This window comes from Rhinatrema bivittatum, chromosome 6 (genome assembly GCF_901001135.1).
Source record: "Rhinatrema bivittatum chromosome 6, aRhiBiv1.1, whole genome shotgun sequence".
In the NCBI taxonomy this organism is placed as follows: domain Eukaryota; kingdom Metazoa; phylum Chordata; class Amphibia; order Gymnophiona; family Rhinatrematidae; genus Rhinatrema; species Rhinatrema bivittatum.
In genome coordinates, this window is record NC_042620.1 from 142,575,652 (window position 1) to 142,603,644 (window position 27,993).

General features: G+C 45.1%; 1 protein-coding gene across 5 annotated transcripts in view; it reads left to right on the forward strand.

Moving 5' to 3' along the window:
* Positions 1-27,993, forward strand: part of LOC115093775 (SAP domain-containing ribonucleoprotein-like) — a 402,230-nt gene that overhangs the window by 91,305 nt on the left and 282,932 nt on the right. For all 5 annotated transcript variants that reach the window (XM_029606019.1, XM_029606015.1, XM_029606018.1 and 2 more), the window contains exon 3: positions 22,522-22,592. In XM_029606019.1, the coding sequence (XP_029461879.1) occupies positions 22,522-22,592 (71 nt within the window). The remainder of the gene's footprint in view (positions 1-22,521; positions 22,593-27,993) is intronic.

Consider the following 27,993-nt stretch of genomic DNA (forward strand, 5'->3'; position numbering starts at 1 on the left):
TTAGAGAACAGGATTGCTTGGAGTACTGATCTGAAGTCGTGGTGATATAGAAGAGGCTTGAGTTTTTTAAGCACCTGTAACTTGTAGAAGCATTCCTTAGTAGTATAATTTATAAACTTCTTCAAGCTCAGATGATTGTCAATCATAACTCCGAGGTCTCTGGCATGAGTGATGTGGGTGGTAGTGTGCGATTGTTGTAAGTGTAGACTATTTTCAGGGGTGATAAGCAGGAGTTCCGTCTTAGCAGTATTTAGTACCAAGTTAAGGCTGGTAAGGTGGTGGTTGATGGTTTGTAGGTGAGAGTCCCATAACTTGATTGCTGAGTCCAAGGAGCCTGTTATGGGGATCAAAACTTGGACATCGTCTGCGTATACGTAGAATTTCAAATTTAGCGACGAGAGTAGATTGCAGAGAGGGAGGAGATATATGTTAAATAGTGTGGGAGATAAAGAGGAGCCCTGGGGGACTCCATGTGGGGAGTTGGTGTGAGGAGATTCCATGTTGTTTATTTTAACCTTATAGCCTCGATTGCTGAGGAATGAGTCGAACCATCTGAAGACAGATCCTGAGATTCCTATGTCGGATAGCCGGTTTAATAAAGTGGTATGGTTGACTGTGTCGAAGGCTGTGGAGATATCGAGGAGTGCAAGCAGGAAAGAGCATCCTTTGTCAATGCCCAGGAGTACTTGGTCTAGGAGTGATATGAGGAGTGATTCTGTACTATGTTCTTTCCGGAATCCATATTGTGATGGATGAAGGATTTTATGTTCTTCCAAGTAATTTGATAGTTGATTATTTACCACTTTCTCCAAGATTTTGGCTACAAACGGCAAATTAGATATTTGTCGATAGTTGTTGAGATCGTCCGGGTCCAGGTTAGGTTTTTTGAGGATAGGTTTGAGGGTTGCTAATTTGAGAATGTCCGGGAAGATACCTTGTGAAAGCGAGCAGTTGATGATGTCAGCTAGGTATATATAAGTTGCGCCTCGGCGCACGATCCCCTGGCATGGCGGCTGTGCCAGAGGCCTCTGCCCTGCCCCGCCCACTCCCCCGCTTTTTTCAAGCCCCAGGAAATACACGCATCCCGGGGCTTGCACGCGTCGCCGGACCTATGCAAAATAGGCTCGGCGCACGCAGGAGCAGGTTTAAAAGGGTGACTCCCTCTATGCCTTCGGAGCCTAGATCGGGAACTTCGGGAATACCTTCTTCCTGTCCCTCTAAGGTTCCTGGAGGGCACGGTGATGAATCCTATGATACTTGGACCGATGACTCGTCCCAGGACACCGATGATTTACCATCACCACCCTCTCCTACCGAAAGCAGGAAACATTCTCCTCCAGAGGACTTGTCCTTCATTAATTTTGTGAAGGAAATGTCTGAGTTCCCTTCCAACTGCAGACTGAACAGGATGATAGACACCAGATGATGGAGCTTCTACAATTTCTGGATGCTCCTAAAGAAATCAGCTCTATCCCTATCCATCAAGTTCTTCTGGATCTTCTGAAGAAGAATTGGGAACACCCTGGTTCGGTGGCACCAGTCAACCAAAAATCAGATACCACATATTTGATCCAGTCAGCTCCAGGGTTCCAAAAACTCCAATTGGATCACCAGTCCGTGGTTGTTGAGTCTGCCCAAAAGAAGGCCCGGTGCTCAAAGCCTCATTCTTCCTTCCCTCCAGGCAAAGAGCAGAAATTCCTGGATGCCATTGGTTGGCGTGTCTTCAATGGATCAATGCTTATCTCTAAGATCAATGCTATCGCCTCTTACCAGCTTTATATGACCCAGTACAACAAGGTCCTATTCAAACAAATACAGGACTTTGCAGAGTCACTACTTTAGCAATTCCAAGAACAGCTACAAACCCTGGTTCACAAAGGATTTGAAGTGGGAAAAAATGAAATAAGATCATCTTGTGATATTTTTGACACCGCTTCCAGGGTATCTGCAGCTGCCATTCCTGGAAGAAGATGGGCCTGGCTTAAGTCTTCGGACGTATGTCCTGAAGTCCAGGACATATTGTCCGATCTGCCTTGCATTGGGGGCATTCTGTTTGGTGAACAGATCCAGCAAACAGAGGCGCAGCTCAAGGATCATCATGAGACTCTTTGCCAGCTCTCTCTGATGCCTTCTGAATATCTGGCCAAGCAAGCATTCAGGAAGGACTCCAAAAAGTCGTTCTACCGTCAAAGGAAGTCCTATCCACCACCATCTAGAGGTCGCTCCACTAAGCCTTTCCAGAAGGCCCAGTCCCGACAACCTTGTAAGCCAAAACCACAGGCAGCTCCTCAGCCAGGCCCTGCTTCTGGTTTTTGACTCTTTCATAGAGAGCAACAGCCAGCTTCCACTGCCGCATATACCAGTAGGAGGTCGATTGTGCCATTTCAACAACATTTGGCACACAATCACCTCGGACCAGTGGGTTCTTGCTATACTCTCTCAAGGTTATCACCTGAACTTTCTATCCATCCCACCAGATTCCCCACCTCAGCCGACGTGGGGAACATCAGACCACTCACTCCTAGATCAGGAGGTCTCCCTCCTCTTTCAATCCAGAGCAATTGAACCAGTGCCCTGCTCTGATTCTATTCCCGGTCCTTTCTAATCCCCAAAAAGTCAGACAGCGTTTGGCCAATTCTGGACCTGCATGCCCTCAACATGTACCTCCAACGAGAAAAGTTCAAGATTGTAACCTTGGGTTCCCTCCTTCCTCTTATGTAAAGGGAAGACTGGTTCTGCTCTCTAGACCTCCAGGACGCTTACACACACATTGCGATAACTCCATCTCATCGCAGATTTCTGAGATTCCTGGTCGGCCGAAAGCACTATCAATACCGAGTGCTCCCATTCGGCCTAGCATCTGCACCTTGAGTTTTCACCAAGTGTTTCATAGTAGTAGCAGCCTTCATCAGGACCCAAGCTGTTCTCGTCTATCCCTATCTCGACAATTAGTTGATCAGGGCTCCCACTCAGCAAGCTGCTCTGATGTCCTTACGTCTTACCGTACATACTTTGATCTCGCTAGGATTTCTCATCAATTACAAAAAATCCTGCTTAGTCCCATCTCAAACTTTGTCATTCATAGGTGCAGACTTGGACACCTTCAAAGGAAAGGCATTTCTGCCTCGCGAACGAGCTCTCACTCTCACTTCTCTCGCACACCAGCTACAATCTCGACCTCTCTCAACTGCACGCCATTTCCTCATCTTACTGGGACACATGGCGTCCTCAGTGCATGTTACCCCAATGACCCGCTTGGCCATGAGAGTCATGCAGTGGACTCTACGGTCACAATGGACTCAATCCATTCAACCAATATCAACCATTGTCCACATCACCAATCCACTTCGTCAGTCTCTAGCTTGGTGGAAAAATCAGACCAATCTCCTCCAAGGCCTACCCTTCCAGGCTCCAGATCCTCAAATAACTCTTGCCACCGATGCTTCCAACTTTGGCGACATGTGCTCCCCAGCCTATTTGCAAACCCAAGGAGCTTGGTCTCCAGAGGAAGCCAAACACCAAATCAATTTCCTGGAGCTATGAGCAATCAGATATGCTCTCAGGGTATTTCGGGATCGCCTGTCCAACCAAGTCATCCTAATTCAGATAGACAACCAGGTGGCCATGTGGAACATCAACAAACGGGAGGGACGGGCTCCTATCTCCTGTATCAAGAAGCTGCACAGATATGGGCGGAGGCCCTTTCCCACTCGATGTACCTCAGAGCCACTTACTTGCCGGGAGTGGACAATGTATTGGCAGACAGGCTGAGTCGCAGTTTTCAGCCGCACGAGTGGTCTCTCAACCCCACAGTAGCGAACTCGATATTCCAGCGTTAGGGTTACCCTTCCATAGACCTCTTTGCGTCACCTCAAAACCGCAAAATAGAAAACTTTTGCTCGTTCAGTCGCAGCCAACATTCACTACCAAGAGACGAGTTCTCCCTCTCATGGGCCACCGGTCTCCTTTATGCATTCCTTCCACTTCCACTTCTCTCAAAGACTCTCGTGAAGCTACATCAGGATAACGGAACCATGATCCTGATAGCCCCTCACTGTCCATGCCAAGTGTGGTTTACGATTCTTCAGGACCTCTCCATTCTCGGGCACATTCACCTGGGGAAGGACCCACTTCTGATCACTCAGAACAATGGATGCCTACGCCACCCCAATCTTCAAGCCTTGTCCCTGACTGCCTGGATGTTGAAAGGTTAATTCTTCAGCCGCTCAACCTTTCAGAACCAGTTTCCCGTGTCCTGATTGCTTCACGGAAGCCTTCCACGAGAAAATCTTATTTTTACAAATGGAACAGGTTTAAGTCATGGTGTTCCTCCTGTCCCTTGATCCTTTCACTTGTTCCACCACGAAATTTCTGGACTACCTTTGGTACCTATCAGAGTCGTGTCTAAAAACGTCTTCCATCAAGATGCATGTCAGTGCGGTAGCCGCCTTCCATAAAGGTGTTGGGGATGTTCCCATTTCAGTACAACCCCTTGTCACACAATTTTTGAAGGGCTTGCTCTACCTCAAACCTCCACTGCGCCCTCCGGCCTCTTCTTGGGACCTTAACCTAGTTTTGGGTCGGCTCATGAAACCACCATTCGAGCCTCTCCAATCCTGTGATCTTCACTATCTCACATGGAAAGTGATGTTTCTTCTGGCAATCACATCTGCTCGTAGAGTTAGTGAGTTACAGGCTCTAGTTACCTACCCGCCTTATAGTAAACTTCTGCACGACCGGGTAGTACTCCACACTCATCCTAAGTTTTTGCCTAAGGTAAATTCGGACTTTCACATTAATCAATCCATCATACTACCTACCTTCTTTCCCAGGCCCCATTCTAATCCAGGAGAACAGGTTCTGCATACCCTTGACTGTAAACGGGCTCTAGCATTCTATCTAGACCGTACAGCTTCCTACAGGGAAAGCACTCAACTGTTTGTTTCTTTCCATTCCACCAGATTGGGGCAACCTGTGGGTAAGCAGGCTCTCTCCTCCTGGTTAGCGACTGCATATCCTTTTACTATCAGCAAGCAGGCATTCCACTTCAAGACCTTGTTAAAGCACACTCTATCAGGGCCATGGCCACGTTAGTAGCACACTTACGGTCGGTGCTGTTACCTGGAGTTCTCTCCTTACCTTTATAGCCCATTATTGTTTGGACAAGGCTGGAAGACAAGATTCCATCTTCGGCCAGTCTGTCTTGTGCAACCTTTTTGGAACTTGATGTACCAACACCCTTCCGCCTGCCCGTTAGGGTTCAGGATGCCCTCTACCAAATTCCACCCCAGTCCTTGTGCCTGTTGCACGTATAGGGTATATTTGGTGCATATCTCAGACATCCTCAGTTCGGTACTCACCCATCCTGCTTGTCCTGTGAGAAAGCAAATGTTGCTTACCTGTAACAGGTGTTCTCACAGGACAGCAGGATGTTAGTCCTCACGAAACCCGCCCGCCACCCCGTGGTGTTGGGTTCATTACGTTTTCTTATTTGGCACTTACTATAGCTTTTAAATAAGACTGAAAGGAGACCCCTGCTGGTTGCAGGGTTAGTGCCATCCTGGGCATGCCCAGTAGGTGCCAGTCAAAGTTCTAGAAACTTTGACAAAAGTGTTCCGTGATTGGGCTCCATCCTGTGATGTCACCCATATTTATTTATTTATTTAAAGAGTTTTATATACCGTCATTCGGAAATGACAAAATAACGCCATCATAACGGTTTACAAAAATAAGGTTATAGGGATAATGGGGGTTGACAAGGGGTGTAAAACATAACATGTTGTTAGGATTAGTAGAAAACAAAATTACTGTATTTTCCGGCGTATAAGACGAGTTTTTAACCCCTGAAAATCTTCTCAAAAGTCGGGGGTCGTCTTATAGGGCGAATAATTACCGTTTTTTTCGCTCCATAAGACGCACTTTTTTCCCCCAAAAGTGGGGGGGAAAATGTTTGCGTCTTATGGAGTGAATATAAAAAAAAATAAAAATCTAACAAAACCCCCCACCCTCCTGACCTTCCCCAGACCTGCCAAATTAATTTACTACAACCCCCCACCCTCCTGACCCCCCCAAGACCTGCCAAAAGTCCCTGGTGGTCCAGCAGGGGTTCAGGAGCGGTCTGGGAGCGATCTCCTGGACTTGGGCCGTCGGCTGCCAGCAATCAAAATGGTGCGGACGGCCCTTTGCCCTTACTATGTCACAGGAGCTACCACTGCCATTGGTCGACTCCAGTGACATAGTAAGGGCCAAAGGGCCGTCGGCGCCATTTTGATTGCTGGCAGCCGACGGCCCAAGTTCAGGAGATCGCTCCCGGACCCCCGCTGGACCACCAGGGACTTTTGGCAGGTCTTGGAGGGGTCAGGAGGGTGGGGGTTTGTAGAAAACTAATTTGGCAGATCTTGTGGAGGGGTCAGGAGGGTGGGGGGTTGTATTTAATTAATTTGGCAGGTCTTGGAGGGGTCAGGAGGGTGGGGGGTTGTATTTAATTAATTTGGCAGGTCTTGGAGGGGTCAGGAGGGTGGGGGGTTGTATTTAATTAATTTGGCAGGTCTTGGGGGGGGGGGGGGGGGGGGGGGGGGAAGCTGAGGGATTAGTTTTAAAGGGTCGGGGTGGGTTTTTTGTTTATCGGTTCGGGCGCAGCCGATAAAAAAAAAAATCCGATCGGGCCGGATGAAAAAAAAACTACGATGTGAATCGGAACCGGAATCAGAACCGATTCCGGTTCCGATTCACATCTCTATTACCGGTACCTTTTTCTCTGCCTCTCAGATCTCGCACATGCACGTCTGCGCCGTTTCACTGCAGTCCTCAGGAGCGAGATCTGAGAGGCAGAGAAGGAGGTACCGGTAATAGGATACAAGGGTGGGCCAGAGGGATGCGTTACCGCTCTGATAGTCTTGGAGACAGGGAGGGCTGGGCAAGCAGGGAGAGCTGACCAATCCAAGCAGGATTTGTATACAACAACCAGCCAATCGCCGGTAAGGTTCATCGCTTGCCGTGATTGGCTGGTTATTGTATACTGGGTACCACATACAGTATGGTTATGTAGTGACACAGAAGGGGTAGTCTTATACGGCGAGTATATCCCAAACTCTATATTTTAACTGGAAAAGTTGGGGGTCGTCTTATACGCCGGAAAATACGGTATGTTTAAGAACAATAAACGAGTTCTTTCTTATTTTAGAAAAGCATAGTTATGATGATTTTCATTTAATCATGAGGTTGCATTGGATGGCAGTGATGTTTAGTTGATTCTTTGGGTGGTTTGGTATGCTTTGTTGAACAACCAAGTTTTTAATTTTTTTAAAAATGTTTTTAGATTTTCTTGAATTCTGAGTTTAGTTGGGAGGGAGTTCCAAAGTTTTGGCTACCAAGGGATATCGCTTTATTTTGAGTAGAGGTGAGTTGATTTGAGTGCGTTGGTGGTGTTTTTAGGAGTCCTTTATTTGCTGACCTCAGGTTTCTACTTGTAGTATGAAGGTGAATGTAGGGGCTTAGCCAATTTTTCTGTTCTTCATATATAATTTTCTGTAGGATGGAAAGGACTCTATATTCGATCCTGTATTATTTTTAGGCAGCCAATGAAGTGATATAAGGGTTGGGGTGATGTGGTCATGCTTTTTGGCACCTGAGAGGATTCTTGCAGCTGCATTCTGCAGGATTTGGAGAGGTTGAATTGTGTTTAGAGATAAGTTGAGAAGTAGAGAGTTGTAATAGTCTATACTGGAAAAAATTAATAATTGCAAGACTGATCTGAAGTCATTATTTGAGAGAAAAGGTTTTAGATGACGGAGTGTAAGTAGTTTATGATAACCGTCTTTGATTTTTGTTGATATATGGTGTTTAAATGAAAGTTCTTTGTCGATTATTACTCCAAGGTTGCGGGCATGGTTGGTTGGAGATAAGCTTGAATTTTGGTTCATGAGATTTAGCGGCGGTGTATGTAGAGAGTTGTTCTTTCTGTTTAGTACTATTAATTCAGTTTTTTCAAAGTCGAGGATGTTTTATGTTTAGTATTTCCTTGATGCTGTTTAGGTAATTGGCAGTTAATTTATATGTTTCTTCAATTGATTTTTTTATTGGAATTAAAATTTGAATATCATCAGCATAGATGAAATGGGTTAGATTCAGATTTGCAAGGAAGTGGCATAGTGGGAGAAGATATATGTTAAAGAGTGTCGCTGAAATGCCGGATCTTTGGGGAACTCCAGTGTCTAAGTGATTTTCTTTGATAGGGAATCATTAAGTAGTACTTGGTATGATCTTTGTGAGAGGTAGGAGGAGAACCATTGAAGAGTTGTTTTGTTAGCACCAATTTCAGATAGATGATTAATCAGTATAGAGTGTTTTACAGTATCAAATGCTGCCGATAAGTCGAGGAGGATTAGAAGGTAACTTTGGCCTTTCTCGAAACCTTTGAGTACAAAGTCGTGCATAGCAAGTAGTAAGGATTCTGTGTTAAATTGCGTTCTAAAGCCAAATTGAGAAGGAAGAAGGATGTTATTTTCATCAAGGTGGTCAGTGAGTTGAATATTTTGATTTTTGCAATGAATGGGAGATTTTTGCAATGAATGGGAGGTTTGATTATGGGTCTGTAGTTCAGTGGATTTTCTGGATCTAGATTATTCTTTTTTAGAATAGGTTTGATGGCCGATTTTAGGCATTCCGGATAGATTCGTTCAGTGAGGGAAAGGTTTACAATTTTAGTTAGTTTTGATGATTGATGGATCGAGATTTTTTATTGTTGTAATGGAATGGCGTCAATAGGGTGTTTGGCTGGGTTCATTTTTTTGATGATCATTTGGGTTTCTAAGGAAGATGCTGTTTCAAAGTTGGACCAGGTTTTTGTTTGAATGTTCAATAATTTCTGGTCTTGAGAGTCATTTTTTAGGTTGTTTTTATGAGTAATTTGATTTTTTTCATTAAAGAAGTTGGCGAAGTCATCACTGCTGATCTTTGGTGATGAAAGTGATTGATCGTCTTGAGAGGTTTTTGTGAGGGTTTTTATTTTGTTGAAGAGCATCTTAGGGTTTTGTTGGTATTTGGTAATTTTTTTGGAGTAGAAGTCTTTTTTTTTGTTTTGTTTTGTTTTATGGATGAGTTTTTTATATTCAGCAAGTTGTGATCTGTATGCGTTTAGAAGAGTGGTTGTATTGTTTTTTTCTCCAGGATCTCTCTATTTTTCTGAGCTTCCTTTTGGCTGCTCTGATGTTTTTGTTGTACCAAGGATTCTGATTTTTTGTTTCTTTTATTGTTTTTGTTGTTATGGGATTTCTTGTCTGCTATTGTTTTCGTGATGTTGAACCAAGAAGATGTTGCATTTTCTATGTTTGATAGATCAATATTTGTTATTTCGGTCTCCAGATTTGCTTGAAGGGTTTCCATGCAGAAAGGTGGATGATAGGAGAAGGTTTTAGTTGTGTTTTTTTTTGTTGAGCATTTATGATGTGAGAATAGATTTGTGTGGATGATAGAATGGTCTGACCATGGAATTTTAGAAATCGTCGTTTGGTGACTCGACCAGCACTTGGTATTGATGAAGATTAGGTCTAGTGTGTGACCTGCCTTGTGTGTAGGGCCAGTGATAATTTGATTGAGACATAGAGATGATAGTGCATCAATGATTGATGAGCATGCAGGTGATAAGGGGGTAGAGTCCATGTGTAGGTTGAAATCACCTAGAACAATTATAGGTTTGGTAATAGATAGTTTGGTCAGAAAAAATTTAATAAGTGGTGAGCAGTTTTTTTTTTAGAGTATTTGGGGGGGGGGCAGTATACTAGGCAAATTTGTAAGTGTGGAGAATCAAATAATGCAATTTCCAGTGGAGAGCAATTGCTTGTTGGAATTGGTTTCATTTGTAGATTTTTTTTTTTTTTTTGAGATGAGCATTAAGCCTCCGCCTTTCTTTTTTGGTCTGGGTAAAGAAAAAGTTCTATAAGAGGAGATGTTGATTATTACCGTGTCAGTGTTTTTTGGCCAAGTTTCTGTGATGGCTATAAAATCTTGGAGAAGGTCATTGATGATTGGAATTTTTTTTGATTATTGATTGAGCATTAAAGAGTAGGAAGGAGAGTGTTAGATAGTTACAGAGTGAAGTGTTGTTGGTGTTGATATTTAAGTTTTGTTTTAGATTTCATACCTTTTTCTTTCCAGTTGTTGTTGGTGTTTGTTCTGTTTCTGTTGTCTTTGCATAATGATGAAGGTTGATGTATAGCCAGTTTTATTTATGTTCAGGGAGTATCTGGAGATTATATATTGCAGGCACTTCGGATTGCACGAAGGGGTGCACAAAGGGGGTGGCCCCTCTGTCGCGCCCCTTCGGTGCTTGGTGCGCGTCGCCTAGAGGTATCGCTGTCTTAGCGCTGGGGCGCACCTACTTCACTCTGGGGGGCGTGTCCAAGGCTCTCTCTGGTTTCCCTGAATTCGCAGCGATTTCAAAAAGGCAGTTGCCTTTATTTCTTTTGGTGAAGTTTCTCCACACCGGCATCGGTAGTGGGTGGGTGGGCGAGCCTACCCCGATGTTTTTTTCACAGGAGGTGTCGCTGTGAGGTCTAACATCCTGCTGTCCTGTGAGAACACCTGTCACAGGTAGCAATATTTGCTATACTATCGTCCACCTGGCCGAAATGCTAAGAGAAATCACGGAAGGTAACCAATTTGGCAGTGTAGTAATAATGGGAGATTTTACTTACCGATCCCAAACAAAGTGGGAAACCAAAGATTCACTATATTCAATTGAGGTAAAGCCTAATTGAAGGTGTCAGCAAGCCAGATGTTGTGTCTTCAAAGAAACCAACCGGTCTTTTCTATCATTCACCTTCACCTTTTATTATTTTCTAATGTCCAAACATTTTTTCTTTTTTCATAATGTCCTTATTTTTAATATAATTTTATAGTTCCACAGTCCAAAAAAATTATGTATAGTAACAGGCCGTAGTGAAACACTGAAAAACCAGCCCAACACAGCCGATGTTTCGCAATCACTTTACTTCTGGGGCACATTAAAGTTCTTATTTTAAAAAGACTTGTCTGTAAACAATATAATAATGCAGTTCAGAATATTCAAAAAATTCATTAATAAAAAATACTTATCTTGTAAATGACTACCTTTCCTAGCGTGTAGCAGATGGACTCAAAACAAGTGGGTATAGTGTGCTCGTGCTAGCAGTTGGAGACGGATCTGACGTCAGCACGGGTACATATACCCCCGCAGGAAGTGCAGCAATTCAGTAATTTCCGTCTCCAAAGCAGTTTGGAGCTACCACACGCTCGCTGAGCGTTTCTTTTTCCAAATTCTAAATTCTTAACAGAAACCTACCTGAAGACGAGCCCCGCACTCCTGCGGTGATACCATTTGGTCACTCCCCCAGTTGAGTTTCCCGAGGTGATTTCCGTGGTCCCTCGGAGGTGAGTGACTTGGTCCAGTGGCCAGTTCGCGGCAGGGACCTAGCCCCCAAGTGAGAAGGGCTCGGGCGCGGCCTAGAGGCAGCCTCGGTCCCAGCGTGGACTTGGCCCCCGAGCGAGACGAGTTCGGGCGCAGCCTAGAGGCAGCGGGTGCACCTCCTCGAGCGCGGCGGTGACGGTAATCACCCTTTCCCCCCGCAGCCGGAGACCACCCGGGTTGTAGCCGGGAAGCGCCGAAGACAAGGTAAGGCGTACATCTTCACTTGTTGGTCTCCGAGGAACCAAGGAGTAGCAGAGTCTGCCTACGTGGCAGCCCACCACAGAGGTCGCCATTCGCCTGGTTTGGTTTGCAATACGCACATGTTGATGGGCGCATGTTTCTAAGCGCATACTATTAGTCGCCAGTTGCTAAGCGCATACTGTTATGCGCCCGCCGCTAAGCGAATACTATTAGTCGCTAGTTGCTAAGCGCATAGGCGCCAGTGGCTAAGCGCACGTTGATAGGCGCACGTTCATACGCACGTTGATACGCACAAGTTGCTAAGCGCCCGTTGATAGGCGCCCGTTGATAGGTGCCCGTTCACACACACGTTGATAGGCACAAGTTGCTAAGCGCACGTTGCTAGGCGCAAGTTGCTAGGCGCCCGTTGCTCTGCGCCCGTTGCTACCCGCCCGTGGATAGGCGCACGTTCATAATAAGCGTCCATGCATAGGCGCACGTTGATAGGCGCACGTGGATAGGCACACGTTCATAATAAGCGTCCGTGCATAGGCGCCAGTTGATAGTCGCACGCTGATAAGCGCCCGTTCATAGTAAGCACCCGTTCATAGGCGCACGTTGATAGGCGCAGGTTGATACGCGCACGTTGATAAGCGCCCATTCATAAGCGCCCGTTCATAGGTGCCAGTGGATAGGTGCACGTTGTTCGGCGCATATCTTTCGCGCATATTACAAAGCGCAGACTCTAGCTGGGTTAATAGACGAGATGGAGCGTAAGAGAGCCCATGCGTCAGCGGATCCGGCACCTCCAGTATCGGGCATAAGCCTCTGCTCTGCATGCAGCCTCAGAGCTACACAGAGCGAGGACGCAGACTCCCTATGTGCCCAATGTGAAGAGGCCTTGGGAGCTCCAGGCCAGCACCGGTCGCAACCCAGCGTACTTGCCAGTTCCTCAGGGAACACCCCGGACCTAGCAGGCAGCGGGGAGCTGCTAGAGAACCCGAGAGACCTGGTGCCCCTATGGCCAGATTCGGCCTCGCTTTCCTGGGTGGAATTATTTAAGGGGATTCATGCCTTTGTCACAATGCAGGCTGCGCCCCGACCGGGTCCATATGTACCGGATGACCCAGCCCATGGGCCCTCAAGGCCTAGGCATGGCCGTTCGCCACCCGGAAGTCCCACTTATGGGGATTCGGATTGCCCTGAGGAAGACGACGAGCCCCCCGAGGAGGGAGAATTTCCCTCGGGGATCGAACCATACCGAACCATGAGGCGCTTCTTTCTGAAAGAGGATCTTCCAGGCCTGATTTCTCAATGCCTGTCGGAACTGGCCCTTCCGGGCCATGACACCCTGGGGGAACCGAGAATGAACCCCCTGTTAGAGGGCCTGCGTCAAATGACTCACCATTTTCCACTCCTACAAGCAGCACAGCAGCTAATCGATCTGGAATGGAATGCGCCGGAGGCCTCATTCAAAGGGGGTCGGGCCTTGGCTGGCATGTACCCCTTAGACCCGGCAGCTAAGGAAATGCTGGCGTGCCCTCAGGTAGACGCCATAGTTAGCGCAATTGTGAAACGCACCACCATTCCGGTGGAAGGGGGGACGGCCCTCAAGGATACACATGACCGGTGCATGGATGCCATTTTGAAGCAAGCCTTTGAGGTGGCAGCCATGTCCCTACGAATTGCGACCTGCTGCACCGTGGTGACGCGTTCCTGTTTATCGCAGGCCAAGAACAACACCCCGGGAGAAGAGATGGAATCAGCTCTCTCGTTTCTCACTGACGCAGCCTCCGATCTAGTCCATACGGCAGCCAAGGGAATATCATCCGCAGTGGCAGCCAGGAGGCAGCTCTGGCTACGTAATTGGTCGGCCGACGACTCTTCCAAGACACGTCTCACGAAAATGCCCTTTAAGGGATCCCTCCTGTTCGGCAGCGACCTCGAGAAACTGGCCAATAAATGGGGTGCTTCTCCATTACCCCGTCTACCAGAAGACAGGCCAAGGAGGAGCCAGCGCCCGTTTCCTAGACCATCCAGAAGTAGAAACTCGCAGTGCTTCAACCCATATAGGACTCGCTACCAAGCACCTTGTCCACAGGCCAGGAATCAGTCCTTTTGGACTAAGCGCAACAAGAGGGGATCCGGTGCGGGTTCGGGTCCCGGCCGCACCCCACAATGACAATCAGCCGACCCATCCGGGGGTAGCTGCCATAGGGAGCAGGCTAACCCTCTTCTACCACAGGTGGGTCGAGATTACCTCGGACCAGTGGGTCCTCGCCATCATCCGAGAAGGGTACTACCTGGACTTTCTTCGGCTGCCACCGGACAAGTTTGTGGAATCTCCTTGTTCACCCCTCAAGAGGGCGGCACTAGAAGTTATCTTGCAAAGGCTCCTGTCCCTAAAGGCCATAATCCCAGTGCCTACAAGGGAGATACATTCTGGGCATTATTCCATTTATTTCATAGTGCCCAAGAAGGAGGGCACTTTCAGGCCCGTCCTGGACCTCAAGTCAGTCAACAGACACCTACGGGTCCCCAGCTTTCGCATGGAAACTCTGCGGTCTGTCAAAAATTCAGTACAGCCAGGGGAGTTTCTCACTTCCCTAGATCTGTCGGAAGCCTACTTGCATATCTCCATTCATCAGGATCACCAGCGCTATTTACGCTTCCAAGTCCTGAATCAACACTTCCAGTTCCGAGCTTTACCCTTCGGGTTAGCCACCGTGCCGCGAACCTTTACCAAGATCATAGTAGTAGTGGCGGCGTCCCTCAGGAAGGAAGGAATTCTCGTCCATCCCTACCTGGATGATTGGCTGATCAGGGCAAAGTCCCCGGAGGAGAGCCACCAGGCAACCAACAGAGTTATATCTCTTCTGGAAAGCCTAGGATGGGTAGTAAACCTGAACAAGAGTTCCCTATCGCCTTCTCAGTCGTTGGAATACCTAGGAGTCCGATTCGACACCCAGGAAGACAAGGTCAGTTTGACCTCCAAGAGAAGATCAAAGCTCCGGAATCGTTTGCAAGCCCTGCTGAGCGCCACTCAGCCCACGGCTTGAGATTACTTACAGGTCCTCGGCCTTATGGCATCCACTCTGGAGGTGATACCATGGGCGCGTGCTCATATGAGACCATTACATCGCGCCCTCCTATCTCGGTGGAGCCCACGATCACAGAACTACACCACACACCTACCTCTACCAGCCAGAGTGCGGAATCTGATACGGTGGTGGTTGCAGCCCGGCCACATGAGCCGGGGGTCAAGAATGTCCTCCCCAACTTGGATCCTGCTCACTACAGATGCCAGCCTGAACGGATGGGGAGCACACTGCGAAGAGCTAACCGCCCAAGGGCGGTGGAACAGAGAAGAGTCCGGGTGGAACATCAACCGACTAGAGGCACGGGCAGTCAGGCTAGCGTGCTTGCGATTTGCCCACAGACTCCGCAACAGAGCGGTCAGAGTGATGTCAGACACCACCACCACAGTGGCATACATCACCCGACAGGGCGGAACCAGAAGCCAACAGGTATCCCTAGAAATAGCCCCCCTGATGACTTGGGCGGAAGCAAATCTCCAGGACATCTCCGCCGTTCACATTGCCAGGAAAGACAACACCACGGCAGACTTCCTCAGCAGAGAAAAGCCTAAATCCAGGGGAATGGCAGCTGTCACCCACAGCTTTCCAGATGATTGTGGATCGGTGGGGGACGCCGGGCATGGACCTACTAGCAGAGAAGTCCAACGCTCAAGTACCCAGATATTTCAGCCGGAGGCGGGATCCGCTATCCCCGGGGATCGATGCCCTGGTACAGCCATGGCCGCAGGGGATCCTGCTATATGCCTTTCCTCCATGGCCCATGCTGGGCGCCATCGTACACAAGATTCAGCAGCACAGAGGCCTAGTTCTTCTAGTGGCCCCGGACTGGCCAAGAAGACCCTGGTACGCAGACATGAGAAGATTACTGGCAGGGACTCCATTTCCCCTGCCTCTGCACAGGGACCTGCTGCGGCAAGGTCCCATCCTCCACGAGGATCCAGCTCAATTCTCTCTTACAGTCTGGCCATTGAGAGGGCTAGACTGAAGAAAAGAGGATACTCGGGGCTGGTAATAGATACACTCCTCCGAGCACGCAAGTTCTCCACATCACTAACACATTTATTTTATTTATTTATTTAAAGCTTTTATATACCGGCATTCGTAGGACACATCATGTCGGTTTACAGGTAACTGAGAAAGGAAAATTACAATGAACGATACATAAAAGGATAGCTAGATAACACACGAAAGAGCATTTTATAGAGGTCAATGAGAATAGTAGAAACTTGGCTAAATAAAATATAAACTTATAATCAATAATAATAAGGCATGTGAACTTATGTACAATTGAAAGGCGAAAGCAGAGGGGGTGAGGAGGGAGGGGGCAGGGAGGGAACATATATAAGGATCTGGAGAGTATTTGAAGTCTGGTGCGAAACTCACAGCACCAATCCACATGCCGTGAAGATCCCTATCATTTTGGATTTCCTACAGGATGGACTTCAGAAGGGTCTGTCCCTCAATTCCATCAAGGTCCAAGTAGCAGTGCTATCCTGCTACGGTCTCCGGAGTGACGGCAACAGCATCGCCACACACCCAGACGTTTCACGTTTCCTGAAAGGAGTCAAACACATTCGCCCGCCACTGAAGTGGACAGTGCCCCTGTGGAACCTCAACCTAGTTTTGGAATTTCTAGTGGGACACGCCTTCAGACCCCTTCGAGGCCTGTCCCTCCGTTTGTTAACCTTGAAGATGGTATTCCTGCTGGCTGTATGCTCAGCACGCCGCATCTCAGAGCTACAAGCACTGCCCTGCCGTGATCCATTTCTCAGAATCACTCCAGAGGCTATCAATCTTCGTATGGTTCCTTCCTTCTTACCCAAGGTGGTCTCACACTTCCACCTCAACCAAACCATATCCTTGCCTACCACGGAAGGTTTGAAGAAGTCGGAAGAAGGTCGAATACTACGCCATCTCGACATTGGCAGGCTGCTGTCCAGATACCTGGAAATGTCAGAAGCAGTACGAAAGACGGACCACCTGTTCGTCCTTCACAGCGGGAAGAAGCAAGGGGAAGTGGCCTCACGGGCAACCATCACCCGCTGGATCAAAGAAGTTATCAAGGCAGCCTACGTAGAAGCAGGGAAACCGCCGCCTCTACGGGTCAAGGCTCACTCTACCAGAGCGCAAGCAGCCTCTTGGTCAGAAACTAGGATGCTGTCGCCTGCAGAGATATGTAAAGCGGCGACGTGGTCCTCCCTCCATACCTTCTCCAGATTCTACCGTCTGGATGTCTAGGCCAGGGAGGACACAGCATTTGCGAGGGCAATCCTGAACGGACCTCGGGCAGCCTCCCGCCCAGTCCGGGAGTAGCTTTTGTACATCCCACTTGTTTTGAGTCCATCTGCTACACGCTAGGAAATGTTGAGATTACTTACCTCATCATCTCCTTTTCCTTAGTGTATGCAGATGGACTCAGCATCCCACCCGGCTGCCGGTATACAAGGGAATTCACCAACTCACGGTAAGCCGTGTTTTTCTCTTATAATAGGGCATCCACCCTGCCGGGTGTCGACGCCTTCCGGTTGAGAACTCTGGCGGTCTCCAGCTTCTGTCAATCGGTCAGGGTAATCCTGTTCATTTAATCGATCGGTCAGCTACAGCTTTTGCAAGGAAGGATTACTGAATTGCTGCACTTCCTGCGGGGGTATATGTATCCGTGCTGACGTCAGATCAGTCTCCAACTGCTAGCATGAGCACACTATACCCATTTGTAATGAGTCCATCTGCCTACACTAAGGAAAAGGAGATTATCAGGTAAGTAATCTCAACATTGAACTGTATGCGGAAATGGAGAGGGAGATAATGACTTAAGAAGAGGGGTTACATGGATGTAGTGAATTTTGTAAAAGATTTATTTATTTATTTATTTAAAATCTTTTATATACCATCGTTTAGTAATGCACCATCACAACGGTTTACCTATAGGCACATATATTTAGTTTGGTTACAAAGGTATCTACAAAAGTGCCATTACAATGTTGGTACATGCTTATATAAAATAAGGTATAAGATAGGTGGCATGGATCTAGTCCACGTATATGATTAATAGGATAATCATACAAGAGTTGTGCTTAAACTGGTGTTCTCTAACATAATTATTGAGTAGAAAATGAAAAAATGTGGGACCACACATCTAGGTAACCTTGTTCTGTGTTTTTCATTCTCTGTTCTCATTGTGAAATGCTTTTCTGAATAGCCAGGTTTTTAAACTTTTTTTTGAAGATTTTTGGATCACTCTGTAATCTTGTGTCTAGTGGCAATGTGTTCCATAATGTTGGACCAGCCAAAGATAGTGCTCTCTCTAACGTGTGTTAGTTTCGCTGTCTTTACCGAGGGGATGGTTAGTAGAGCTTTATTGGCTGATCTCAGTTTTGGGGTACATGTAAGCATAGCGCTGTGTTTAACCATTCAGCTTTATCTTCATTGATTAGTTTGTGAATTATGCAAAGTTTTTTAAATTGCACTCTCTGCTCTGTTGGTAACCAGTGTTTGAGTAATGTGGTCTCTTTTGCTCTTGGCAGTGAATATTCTGGCGGCAGAGTTTTGTAGGACTTGTAGTGATCTTATTGTTGAGTACAGTAATCCCAGAAATAGTGTTACAGTAGTCTGTACTTGTGAAGATAAGTGCTTGGAGGACTGTCCTGAAGTGTTTCTGGGTTAGTAGTGGTTTCATCCTCCTGAGGACAATACGTTTGGTATAGCCTTCTCTGACTTTCAGTGATATGTGGTGTTTAAGGCTAAGTTCTGTGTCAATTATTACTCCTAGGTTTCGAGCTTCCTCGGCTTTATCCACTTTCTGACCATTTTTGAGTTTGATAGGGTTTTGAATCAGTTCCATGTTTTTCCGTTCTAGGTGTATAAACTCCGTTTTTTCAATGTTTATCACTAGCTCCATTTGGCTTAGTAATTTATTTAATTATGTCTAGGTACATCATTGCTAGGTTTAGTGTTTTTTCAATTGTTTCGTCTATGGTCAAGATTAGTTGAATGTCGTCTGCGTAGATGTAGTGTGTGATACCAAGTCCTGCTAGGAGGTGGCATAGGGATAACATATAGATGTTAAATAGTTTCGCCGATAGTGCTGAGCCCTGAGGTACTCCTGTCTTTAGCTTGATTTTGTCCGATGTCGTATTTTTTAACTGTAAGTCATCTAGCTGAATTTTAGATAGATTATAATGAAGAAAGTTGGCTCACTGAGACCTGTGAGGAGTAGGTTGCAATGAGCTAAGCAGAAGATGATGAGAGAATGGATAAAGATTCTGGTAGTGTGTTTTATAAAGGAAGGGACAAACTTTGGTGATGCTATAGAGAAAGAAATGTTACATTTTAGCAATGTTTTGATATGTTTATAGGAGGAGAGAGAGGAGTTAAAGATAACTCCACAGTTACTGGCTGAGGGGACTGGGAGGATTAAAGTGTTATCCACAGAAATAGAGAGAGAAGAAAGAATGGAAGTGGGCTTGAGGGGGAAGATGAGTTCTGTCTTGGCCATATTGAGTTTAAAATGGCAGTGGGACATTCAGGCAGCAATGTCAGACAAGCAGGCTGAGATCTAGGACTCGGTTCCTGATGAAATTTCTGGTGTAGAGCGGTACATTTGGGAATCAGCATAAAGATGGTATTGAAAGCCATGAGAGGAAATCAGAGCAGCAAAGGGAATTAGTATACAGAGAGAAGAGAAAAGGGCCCAGAACACAACCCTGAGGCACACCAATTGATAGTGGGATGGTAGTAGAGGAGGATCTGCAGAAAAAAAAACACTAAAATTGCAATGGGAGAGGTAAGAGAACCAAGACATGACAAAATTCTGAAATCCAAGTGAAGACAGAGTATCAAGGAATTAGATGATCAATAGTGTCAAAAGCAGAAGATAGGTCAAGGAGAATAAGGACCTAAGTAAAAGCCTTTTGGTTTAAGCCGCAAGCAGGTTATTGGAGACTTTGGCAAGAGCTGTTTCTGTGGAATGTAGAAGACAAAAACCAAACTGGAGTGGATCAAGAATGGCATGAGATGAAAGAAAGTCAAGACAGCAATGGTGAACAGCATGTTTAAGTAATTTTGGAATGAAAAGGGAGGAGGAAGATGGGATGATAGTTGGCAGGACAGGTAGGATTCAGTGAGGGTTGTTTTGTTTTTTTTTGAGGAGTGATGTGATCACAGCATGTTTGAAGGCAAGAGGAACAATAGCAATGGAAAGTGATAGATTGAGGATGTGACAGATGGAAGGGATGACTGCAGTAGAGAGAGAACTGAGGAACTGGCTGGGAATGAGGTCATAAGAACAAGTAGTGAGTTTGGAGGGAAATAAAAGGCAGTTTCCTCTATTGTGACATTGGAAAAGGAGGAGAGAGTGGGAGAGGCGAGGAAAGAAGTTGGAAAGGGGGGGGGGGGCATAGAGTGACTTGGTTGAGAACTCAAGACTAATTTTGTGAATCTTGTCATGGGAGTAGTTGGCCATAGTCTGGGCAGAGAGTGAAGGTGGAGAGGGAGGCATAGGAGTTTTGAGGATGGAGTTGTGTGGCAAAGAAATAGTGAGGGTTGAATGCAAGAAAGTTTGTCAGATGGATGTAATTGTCTTGCTAGGCAAGAGAAATAGCAGACTTAAAAGGAAATCAAACTGAATTTGAAATGTTTGAAGTCAGAATGGGATTTTAGTCAGATATTCCGCAGAGAGGGCACAAGAATGATTCCCCTCTGAAGAAAGGCCAAAGAAGAGATGAGAGGAGATATGATAGAAATATATGCAATAATGAGTGGCGTGAAATGGGTAAACACAAATTGGTTGTTTACGCTTTCAAAAAGTATAAAGGCTAGGGAAGTTACTAAGTGATATATTTTCTATTTGACTTAAATGTTTTCGTTTTTTTTTTTTTTACTCCATGCATAATTAAACTCTGGAATTCATTGCCGGAGGATGTGGTAAAAGCTATTAGTGTAGCTGGGCTTAAAAAAAGGTTTAGAATAGTTCCTAGAAGAAAAATCCATAAACAATTATTAAGGTGGACTTGGGGAAATCCACTGCTTATCCCTGGGATAAGTAGCATTGAATCTAAAAACCTTTTGGGGATCCTGCCAGGTACTTATGACTTGGATTGGCCACCGTTGGAAACAGGATGCTGGGCTTGTTGGACCTTTGATCTGACCCAGTATGGCAAATTTTCTGTTCTTATGCATATAGGAAACAAATTCTAGAAGAGAGTCAAGGCTGGGGTTTGGTGCACCTTAGATGGTGAATTAGGGGAGGGGCAAAAGTATCTAAAGCAGAAGAGAGTATAGTGTTGTAAGAAATAACTGCTTAGTCAGCTGACTCAGTGTAGTGGAGAAAAGGAAGATGAAACAGTAGTGGAGAAGATGCAAGATTCGACAGCATGGAAATTCCCAAATGTGTTAATGGTGACTAGATAAGACATTGAAGGAGGGTGGTTTAGTGTGAAAGTTGTCAGATGATCTGAGATTGGAAGAAATGAGGTGAGGTCTGAGAGACAACAGTTGGAGAAAAGGACTAGGTCAAGATGGTCATGCTAATGAGTAAGGGCAATACAGCAGAGTTGGAAATCAAATGAGGTTAAGGAAAGGAATTTTGAGGGATAGGAATCAGAGGGATCATCATAATGGTGGCTAAAGTTACTAAGAATAAGGGAAGGGGAAGATGGGTCAAGGAAGAAGAAAGCCAGGAAAAAGTGAGAAAGGAGGAGGGTTTATCAGGGGGTTGATAAATGACAAGTACCGAGGAAGAAGTGGGGTGAATAGGTGGATGGAGTAAACCACAAAGGAAGAAAAAGTGGGATTGAGGTGGAAAAAGGAGTTGAAACCTAGAGGAGAAGCAGAGCAGCAGTCTCACCACCACCATGACCTGTTGGGCAAGGTGTGTGGGAGAAAAGATAATCGCCATCACAGAGAGCAGCAACTGAAACAGATTCTCAGGGGGAAAACCAAGTCTCATTCAAGGCAAGGAGGTTTAGATAAAAAGGTCATGAATATAGGCAAGATTGTTGGAAATAGTGGGCATTCCTCAGGTTGCATGAGTGGAAGAGAAGGGAGAATGTGAATAGTGATTGGTTCATATCAAACCTTTACTTCTCCAGTGGGATGAAAATTGCTTTGTAGTGCCAGGGTTGGGATTGATATTATTGCTTGTAATACCAGGGTTGGGATTGATATTATAGCTTGAGAGTAGGAGGAGGAACGGGAGATGTCTGGTAAGAGAGAGATGGTTTAAGTTTGGGTGGATGAGCACTTGAATTCCCAAAGTGATGGAGAACCAGAAAAGAAGGCAACTGGATGAACCAGTTGACTCTTATCTGCTGTAATTTATTTGTTACTTTATTATATAATCCTGATTCAAAACAATTTTAACCCTTTCTAGAACCACCTTCATGGCCTTATTGCAAACAGTGCACTCCTTTCCAAAACAGAGAGGGAAGTCTACATTGCTGTCATGTCTAAGATGGTGTTGAGCAGCAATTAGACATTTTTAAAGCATTGATGTGCAGTAAATATATGCAATGATTTATAGTTAATTACTGCACATAACAGTCTGTGAACTAACATATTCTAATAAACCCAACTTGCCATGCTCTAATTAATCTTTTACATAGTTTATCTCAAACAATTAGAGAGAAGGAAAAAATCTCAGTGTAAGCACAAATGAAGGCTCATAGTGCTGGATTCCAGACCTAGTTGAGCTGGAAGTACAAAGGAGCAGGAGGAGCATGTTGCTCCCAAAAGATAAGAATAAAAAAGGTAGAGTTTTATTGTATCCTTCTGAATAGTAATTCATATTGTTTTATCTAGAAGTGGAAAAAGATGAGGAAGAGGTCAGTCTCGGAGACCTTGAAGATAATTTGGCTCCTCTACTAATTGACGTAAGGAACAATTTCTATTTTCCATTCATTAAGATAAACAGATTTTGGTTACTAGACCCTAGCCCCCTTTTTTGTAATGAAATGTTTATTCAAGTTCTGAACAACATTAGTAAAATGCACAACTATAAAGCATAAAATATAGATTATGGTATATGTTTAAGCCTTTTAATGCAAACATACAATTTTCCAGCGTTAACTCCATCCCTCCCTCTACCTCACTTGGCCCAGTAAATAGAATAGAATAATATAAATTGCATTTAATTATTTCTCCATAGCTCAGACAGAACCCATCTGGATTGAAATACTGAAATCTTATCCATATAGTAGACATTCCAAAAACATTTATATAATGAAGAAATAGCTGGTGCATCCACATTCTTCCAATAAAATGTAGTTTCACATTTGACTATCAGTAATTCCCTGATTTATTTGCTCATTTTAATCAGCACATTAGGTATTGGTAAATGGAATATATAGATTTTTTGTTCCAGAAGAAGAGTAACCTTGGTTATGTCGAGTAAGAGCCTGAACTCTTCCAATAGGATTGAATCACAGATAATTCCCACTAGATATGACCATAGTACCAGTATTTCCATATTTTTGCCAACATTTATGACTAGTATAAGGATATATTTTACCCAATCTTTGAGAAACTAGGTACTCCCTATAATAATTTTATATCCATTTTCTGTTATAGTAGATGAGAGAGATGCTATACTCTCCCTAAGCAAATCCCATTCCTAATCTAGAATAAGATTCAGATCCCTTTTCCAAGATTATTCGTTTCAACTTTCCTGCTATGGGAATATTGAGAAGTTTGTATATCTTGGAAATAAGCCCTTTAGAGAGCTGGGTTTTTTGATGCATAGACTCGGATCCACTAACCCCTTTAAGTATATTTGACCCTATATGCTTTTGATGAAAAAAAATGGCAAACTTGCAGATATCCATACCAGTCAGTAACTGATATTCTGCATGCTGTTGGTCAAAAGTGTATTTCCTTTTCTTATCGTATAGATAGACCCAACTCCTCCAATCACTTGAATACCTTGGATGTAAGTACAGCCATAAAGGCTTTATTATAATAAATAGGAGTCTACAAAGAACAAATTCCAGTAATTGCTAATTTTGTTCTCTGACTATCCCATGTCATCTTAAGTCTATTTACTAGTATTCTATCATACTCCTAGGTTCCCATGTTCTACCAAATAACCAAAGATCATTTTCCGAAGACAAGCAGGATGGCAGGCCTTAATCATGGGTAATATCCAATGGAGCCTGGCACAGAAAACATATGTTAAAACTTCTAGAACTTTGACTGAGTCTGAGCATGCTCCGACATCCCCTCAGTCTCGTCTTTTCAGCAGAGCCTGCTGTTTAGTGGCAAAATTTTGTGTGTCAAACTTTTCTCCTTCTGGAGTTTTTCAGCATTTTAGCTGTGTTTTACATCGTCTGGATCACACGGTTGACGCAGGGTCCCCCAGTTCCCCCTATCGTCTGTTAGGTTTTTCAGTGTTTTGGTAAGTTTCCGTCTGCAGTCTAACCCCTGGGATGGCGGTGCGTTCAGTGCCTGCCGTCCATTGATGGCTGCCACCATATATTTTAACACCTCATCCCTTTTCTTTCGTGATGACATGTCGTCATTAGGATTCCAATAGAGAATCAATGTAACCCAAAAGTGCAGCTGAAAAACAGAATACTTCAAATTTTCAATATTCAGCTGGAGAAGAGCTCATAAATGGATCTATCTAGCAACCGTCATAAATGGCCTCAAAGAATGTGTGGCTTATTAATAAAGCCTATAGTACTTAAGGCTTAGTATAATCATAGGTTGCAGATAGATTTGTTTATGCACCTACCGGTGCGATAAGGCTGGAGCACAATTACTGTATGCTTAAAGTCACTAGTGAGTGCACTTATCTTAAATTGCCACGTAGAGAGAATTGGCTTGCACGGTCCTGAAGTTGCCTCCGACACTAAAGTGTTTCGGAGTGTTGTACTCCTTCCTCAGGGATCTCCAGGTGAGAACGAGCCATCTACATGAATTCCATAATGTCTGGTCAGTACTTAGCTTTAGAGTGACGAATACTTATGCGGTGCACTGAGTTGAAGTGACCTGCCAGCGTGCCGTCTCAATTACTGACATTAGGATTCCAGCAATGTCCTCTGCGCGAGGAGGATGTCTATCGCAGATCGCCATGATAGATGTGTCCTCTGCACAAGTGCACACAGATTGCCCCACAGATAACACCAGACCTTGTTAAAGAAGATGGACCAGCTCTTCAGGCTCCAGAAGACCGATACATCAGCATTGGAGGCATTAACATTGAACCTCAGAGCTGCACAAATAGCCGTTCATATCAGTGGGGCTATTGGCGATGGGGGCTTCCAGGGATGCCAAAGATGGGCCTCTGCACTGTGGAAGGAACGATCTGAGCATTGAGGCAAGCCAAAGAAGCATGAGCTTCAGTCCCGCATTGATGCACTATGCCAGGCATGGTGATGCACTAGCCTTAGCTGTGATGTCCCCCTACCTGAAGTGACCCTGTGGTTAGGAGCACCAGTCCTCTACGGTTCCCAGGGTTTCAACATGGCCTCTACTGATCCTGATGTCAGTTACCGATCCTCCTCTTTATATCAGAGGATATGGTCATGCCTCCCAGTCAGTCTTGGCATCTGTGATCTTCGAGAAGTAGCTGGTGAAGACACTGTGGGGTCTCTCTGGGGCACCAATGGCACCAAGCCCAGTACTAGAGATGTGAATCGGAACTGAAATCCGAACCGTTTCTGGTTCCGATTCACATCTCTACCCAGTACTATCCCTCTTTGAGCAACTGCTCAAATACCTGCACGTGCTCATTGGAGTGCTCCTGACAATTTCATTGTTGCCCTGGGAAGCACTGACACCTATTGAGGCATTGAAGCCACCTCAGAGTTGTCAGGTGGTCGTCCCTAGTTCGTTGGAGGAGGAAGCTCCCCCAGTGATAGGGGCAGCCTCAAGGTACAGGCCCATGCAGCCAGCTGAGTCTGTTCACATACCGCTGGCTGAGGACGGAGTGCCTCAGGATCCATCCCTCGGGATGTTCCCTATAACCCCTGGGTTGGGGGGGAAAAGCTCCTCAGATATTTCGGATCCCAATGCATTGGATCCCTACGACCCATCTCCTCCCAATGGCAGAAGGTAGACTTCTCCGGAAGGCATGCTCTTCGCAGGCTTTGTCAGGTTGATGGCAGAAGCCATCCCATTTACATTACAGACCGAGGAGAATACCCAGCACAATATGCTGGATATTCTTCAGTACGAAGAGCCACTTTAGGAGATTGTGCAAGTCCCAGTGCACAAGATCCTTATGGAGTTGCTGATGAGGATGTAGGAAAACTCCCTGTTGGTGGCTCCCAGATTTGACAAGCAGCAGCTGCCACACCAATCTGTCATGGTCTAATCTGCTGTCAAGAAGGCCAAGCGCCTTCAGACCCATTCCTTGTCACCTCCAGGGAAGGCTCAGAGGGCCATGGATTCCCTTGGGAGGAAAGTGTTTCAGGGAGCTATGCTCATTGCTCCATAGCGGCCTGCCAGCTCTTCATGGGTCAGTATATGCAGGACATTCTGAAGCAGGTATCGGAAGTGGCCAAGCAGCTGCCTCAGCACCTTCAGTCGCTGGTGCACAAGGGTCTAGAGCAGTGGTTCTCAACCTTTTTTCTGTCGGGACACACCTGACAAATGGTTCTCGCATGCGTGACACACTGACCCATGATCGTCACGGGGCTAGATGTAAAAGTACAGTTTGCATCCACGGGAACCTCCCTGACCCACAATAATGGATGTAAAGCAGAATTATGACATTCCCCATACAACTCACCCTTCAAAAAAGATATTTTGGTTCTGGTGTCATCTCAGTAACAACAACTCAAACGCCTTCTACTTCCAGGCTCAATAGCCCTACTTATGAAAAGATAGCAGTTTACCACCAATGCATGTCCTTTTGAGAAAACACAACAAATAAGACTGATAAAACTCTTACATGCTAGTAAAATATCTCATCTCGGTAACAGACACAGAACCGACCTAACATACTCCCAGGATCTGTAGTAATGCACATAAACTAATCCGCACACAGTTACACCTGTATTATGGAATGCACTCAAACAGGAGCAACCCTATCTATGAAAAGGCAACACTATAAATATTAAATCAGGCCCTAAAAACCAATACACCTCTTATTAGGAAAACAGAACTAGCAAGCAGCTATAGATGCCCACACAGAAATAATTGTAAAACTATACTAATAAGCAGAATAAATGTTTCTAAACAGCTATGAACAGAATAACATCCAACAATTAAAAACTCATAAAAACTATTAAAAATTCTCCAAACACCAATAAAATATTTCAAAAAAAGCAGACACATCACATATTAAATAATTAAAATGTCAAGGACTAGTCAAGGACTAGCTGAAAGACTGCTCGTTTTTTGGATTTGCTATCTATTGAATGCTATTGACTTCAATGCTGGTATCACATAGCATTGCTATGTGGACAAGAGAAAGCCCATTTGATTTGATGCGAATCCATCTACGCTGAAAATCAATGCGATATCTTCTACACTGACCAATTCAAGTCCTGGTTAAATGAATTGCCCCTGAGGCAGCTCTGTGCAAAAGTGCGAAACTCGGCCAGAGTCGGGCGTTTTAATAAAGGGCTTGTTTTCATCATCCGATTCCTATTGTCTTCACTGTTACACAGCCCACTGGATCGGCTACTGTCTAAATTTCTTTGAACATTCCTCAAGCCTTAGTGACATGAGTATTGAATTCCATAGAATGGATGCTGCCACAGAGAGAGAACATTCTGTAGTCTATTCTAGTCTAGCTGTTTTTATTGAAGGCACATCCAACAGGCCTCTTTCCTGGGATCTAAGGCTTCTCTTTGGTTGATAAATACTTAATAAATTAACCCAAGGGAAAGAAGAACTTCTAAGCAATTTGAGTCATGAGTAATACTTTCATTTGTACTCGAAAACAGACTGGAAGCCATTTGAGAGCTAACAGAATGGGAGATATGTGATCATAGCGTTTCGCTCCAGTGATTAAACGTACAGTGGAATTAAGAAATTGAAGTGGTTTTAATGTTAATTTGGGAAGTCCGAGGTATAACGAATTACAGTAATCGAGTGGAAGCAGTGATGCCTGGACCACTAACTTGAAGTCATTCGGCATAAGTAGGTTCTTTAGGCCATGTAGTACTCTGTTTAAAACTTTCATAAAAGAATGTTTTTTTAATCTGTTGGTGAAATAAGTCTGAGTCTAACCATACTCCCAAGCTTCTAACATGGGGTAAAATAGGAAATTAATCGTTATTTAAGATTAGACTAGCAGGGACAACAATGCTATTAAAACATTTT